This window comes from Anastrepha obliqua, chromosome 4 (assembly GCF_027943255.1).
Source record: "Anastrepha obliqua isolate idAnaObli1 chromosome 4, idAnaObli1_1.0, whole genome shotgun sequence".
NCBI lineage: Eukaryota > Metazoa > Arthropoda > Insecta > Diptera > Tephritidae > Anastrepha > Anastrepha obliqua.
Genome location: NC_072895.1, coordinates 49,174,081 through 49,178,405, shown reverse-complemented (window position 1 = coordinate 49,178,405; position 4,325 = coordinate 49,174,081). Strand labels below are relative to the sequence as shown.

Below are 4,325 nucleotides of genomic sequence, written 5' to 3'. Positions count from 1 at the left end.
AACGATTGCGTTGTTCTTGATGAAAATTAAGTTGATGGATAAAGCTAATTTTGAACCCAAAAAACCTGTTTCTATGTTAGGCCTGGGACTTTTCAGCCCAGGTGTTAGTATGGCGCGTATACTATGCTCCGCAGGATTTTGTTGACATGAGCTTTCCAGCGCAGTTTGGCATCAATGTTATTTTCAGATATGTGGCCTCGACGACGTATGAGATTATCGACACTATAAAGATTGAATTGCAGATAGCGTAGAGAAGACCCTAGTACATGTGGTAACTTGCTTTTGTTTCCAACAAAATTTCAAACTTTTTAATCGGAATTTTTTTTTAAATTTGGACTATTTGTGCCATTTTATGGTACATAGAATTTTGATACAAATTCTGAAGTGACGTAGGCTTTTTGAATTTTTTTTGCTGACGGTATTGGGGTTCTTACCTGTTCGTTTATTTGAATATTTAATTAACAAAAATTTAGAATTTACAAAAAAATAATTTTATCTCAGTATTTTTGCAATACAATTAAAAGAAATTTAAACTTATCCATTATTTATTTCCGTTTAATGTAGAAACGTAAAGTGTGTCGCTTATACAATATTATTATTATATAAATTGTTATAAATAATTAAAAATAAATAATGTAGAAAATGCAATATTTCTTATAAATTACAAAGGCAGATTAGTAGATTAGAATCTAGCTAAACAATACATTTAGTAACATTTTGAAATGGTTTTTTGGGAAGAAAAGTCAAGGCTAATAGAATTTTAAAAATAATTATATTCTCTCAAGTTCTAAAAATTGGCGCATTGGAAGCCTAATTAGTTCTAACCAACCTCAAACAAATTATACTTATACTTATATTTGAATTTCTTATGAAAATATTATAAAAAAATATGGGTGGCTCCAAGTGAATTGCAGAGATCAGTAGATATATTTGATACTATTTTATCTTCTCTTTGTATCTGCTGATACTTCTGTAGGTAAACGTATAGCAAAAACCTTCAATGTAACGTGTATTGCATGTACATATGTGTGTGTGTAAATCAATATGAAAATACATGTAAAATATTTTTCAAAAAGCATGTCAAATATTCCTCGAAACAACAATAACTTTTGTATTTAATGAACTTTTGTACTCGTACTGAAATACCCGACACAGCTTCACACAGCAAAGGAAAGCAGCATCATATAGTAAATATACAATCATTATTCACATCCACAATTTTGTCAGTTTTGGTTCTAGTGGTAATTTTTGATTATCTAATCATCTAACATTGGCAATCAAGAATGTTCAGAAAAATTACCATCTGAAATTCTGCCACTGTCAGCTAGTCTTGCTTGCTATAAATACAGAATTAATTCCCAATTTGAGGTCATACAAAAGTAAGTGCTGCAAGAAACATCAATTCTACAGTAAACATACATCAATTACGAAATGCAGTTGCTCGGACGTACTCTGCTAATGGCCGTGTGCCTGCTGGGAGTGAGTACTGAAAATTGTTTAATTTGCAAAGCTTCTGTTGTTAAAATTTGGGTATTCGTTCAACATTATTCAAATCTAGCAGCCAGGTAGTGAGAACTACTAGGAGAGTATTGGGGAGCATTAATGCTGATTTTTTTATTGCAAAGACTACTGAGTCTAAATAGTATTTGCCATTAATGGAAATATAAGAAAAAAATCTGGAAGAGAGTATTTTGCAAAAATTTGCAGGAAAAAAATTATATATTTTTTTTGATATTTAATTTTAACAAAAAATGTATTTTTTTAATATTAATTTTAACAAAATTATGTATTTTTTTATAGTTTTTTATATTTATACTTCATGCAAAAAAAAATAATTATAAATTGTAAACATTTCTTTAAGAAATAGACATTCAACACTTTTACATGCAGCACAAACAATTTTTTATGATGAAAATTTGGAAAATTTGACACGTTGTAAAAAATTAAACGTTCTAGACTTGTTCTACAAAAAACGTATATTATATGCTCACATTTGTAGTGTTCCAATGTAAAATATATAAGTTATTGTTGCGTGTTTTTATACGAATATATTTTAATTGCATTTTCCTTAATTCCATCAGGTCTATGCCATTCCTAACTATAACGAACCGAAACCGGCCGACATCAGCAACAATGGCGCCATGCGTCTCTTGGTCGCCCAAATGCGCTCGGCTTTAATCGACACGCGCTCACTCACCCCAGCCGAGTCTACATGCGCCACAGCATACAACAACCGCACACAGCAAATCAACAATCTCATGACCACTCAAACGAATGAGTGCTTCGACAATGCAAATCGCACTATGGGGACCAACAGCAAAACTGCCAACCAAACTGTGGCAAGCATTCGCAAAAATTTAAAGAAGGTCAAACAGCTATTGGTCAATTGCACATCGATAACCGATGTATCGGAATTCCTCGACTACTACACGGCATCTGTAAGATCCTAATGATGATGTAGTTATGCTAATTGCATCGAAACGATTTATACATATCTACTATATTTCCCTCATAGTTCGACCACAGCATTCAACTATTGGATTCGGCCAATACTCAAGCCCATCAAATGCAGGCGCAGATCGCTGCCAATCAATCGCAAGTAGTTATAGTGCGACGTGCCTGCGTTAGCGCAGCCATCGGCAGCGGAAAGACTAACCTCACACAGACTGCCAATGACTATCAGACATGCCTGAGCAATATTTCCAATCAACAAACCCAGGATGAATCGGTTAAGTTGCTCGACTAATCCAAGGAAATAAGTGATGATGTAAAGCAACTACGAACTTGGAAACTATAAATTTTTATTAAATTGCATACATACATTTTACACATATATACGTTTATTTGATATTTAAATGATAGTTATGCCGATTCTGTGTGAAACCAGTATTACTAAAAATAAAATCTATGACAATTTGGCTGAGTTAAGTGAATTAAATGACAGAATCTTACTATATTTATTTTAAGTCCGCATTTTTTCTTCTCATTATTCAAATTATTTTAATTGTCTACAATTGATATTTTATTATAAAAAGTGCTATAGGACATACAATAAAGCATGTCTCCTTTTAGCCATTCATCAAAATGTTTCGGAATTTTATTTTGAATCTGCAGAAGCGGAAAACGCAGCTTGAATTAAATTTACTCCACACTGATTTTACATACTCCTATATTCCAAAGATATGAAAAAATAAAAATATTTTATAAAAATAATGTATTTCATAAAAAAAATGTTAAAGCTTCTAATTTTTTCAAGTTTTCATTAAGCAAAGTTTTCATAATATATATATTAATTTATTATATAGCGTACACTCCTTCTGGGTGTTTGGCGGAGCCCCATAGGGACCTATAGTTTCACGCCGACTTCGAACGGCAGATATTTTTTTATAAGGAGCTTTTTCTGTATTTAAGTTTTGCCAAATTGTTTTTAAAACTATTTTAATATTATATTTAAATAAAGGGTTTTCCAATAACAGGCGTTACAGGTGAATGGATTGCGCTATCGGGAGATGATTAACGAGTTCTTATGGCCGGAATTGGATGGTATTGCTCTGCATAACGTTTATTTTCAAGAAGATGGCGCTACATGCCACACAAGCAACGAAACCATTGATCTTTTACTGGAAAAGTTTCCAGACCATGTTATCTCTCGAAGAGGTGATCACAATTGGCCACCGAGATCTTGTAATTTAACACCTTGTGACTTTTTTTTAAGGCCACGTGAAAGAGAAGGTCTACGCCAACAGCTCAGGGTCGATTCAAGACCTCAAAGATGGAATTCGTGAGGCTATCGAGGATATAGGGCAGCCACTTTGCTATTCGCTTATGGAAAATTTCATGAAAAGGATTTTGTCCATGTTATTTTCCACTATTAACGGCATACCTTCCTCTTTATAATGAAATAAACATCCGATCATTTATATTAAAAAATAGGATTTTTCTTTGAATATCAAAATAAGACCTCTTAATAAATAAATCCTCCTAAAATAAATAATCCTCTATTATATTTTTTCAATATTAAATATTAAATTTCTAGGCTTAAAATTATTGTTATGTCAATTGGATGATCCACTGGTATCCCCTTCGAAAGTCACAGATTTTTTTCTTTTAAGAACATAAGTTTTTCAAACTATAGTGATTGTAACATTATTTGAATTAGGTTAAAAAATATATAAAAAATTTTAAATATTGCATTTTTTCAGGCTATATTCGGAATTAAAAAAAAATATTTTGCTCCTTAAATATGTTACAATTCGAAGGAACCTTTGGAAGACCAGATTTTTGTTTTCAAATTCTTGTATCTCAAGGATAAATTTTTAAGAACT

General features: G+C 31.8%; 1 protein-coding gene across 1 annotated transcript; it reads left to right on the top strand.

Moving 5' to 3' along the window:
• Positions 1-1,431: 1,431 nt before the first annotated feature.
• On the top strand, positions 1,432-2,881 carry LOC129244124 (uncharacterized). Its single transcript, XM_054881740.1, has 3 exons — positions 1,432-1,479; positions 2,082-2,438; positions 2,516-2,881. The coding sequence occupies exons 1-3, from the start codon at positions 1,432-1,434 to the stop codon at positions 2,744-2,746; spliced, it is 636 nt and encodes a 211-aa protein (XP_054737715.1). The 3' UTR covers positions 2,747-2,881.
• Positions 2,882-4,325: the final 1,444 nt, after the last annotated feature.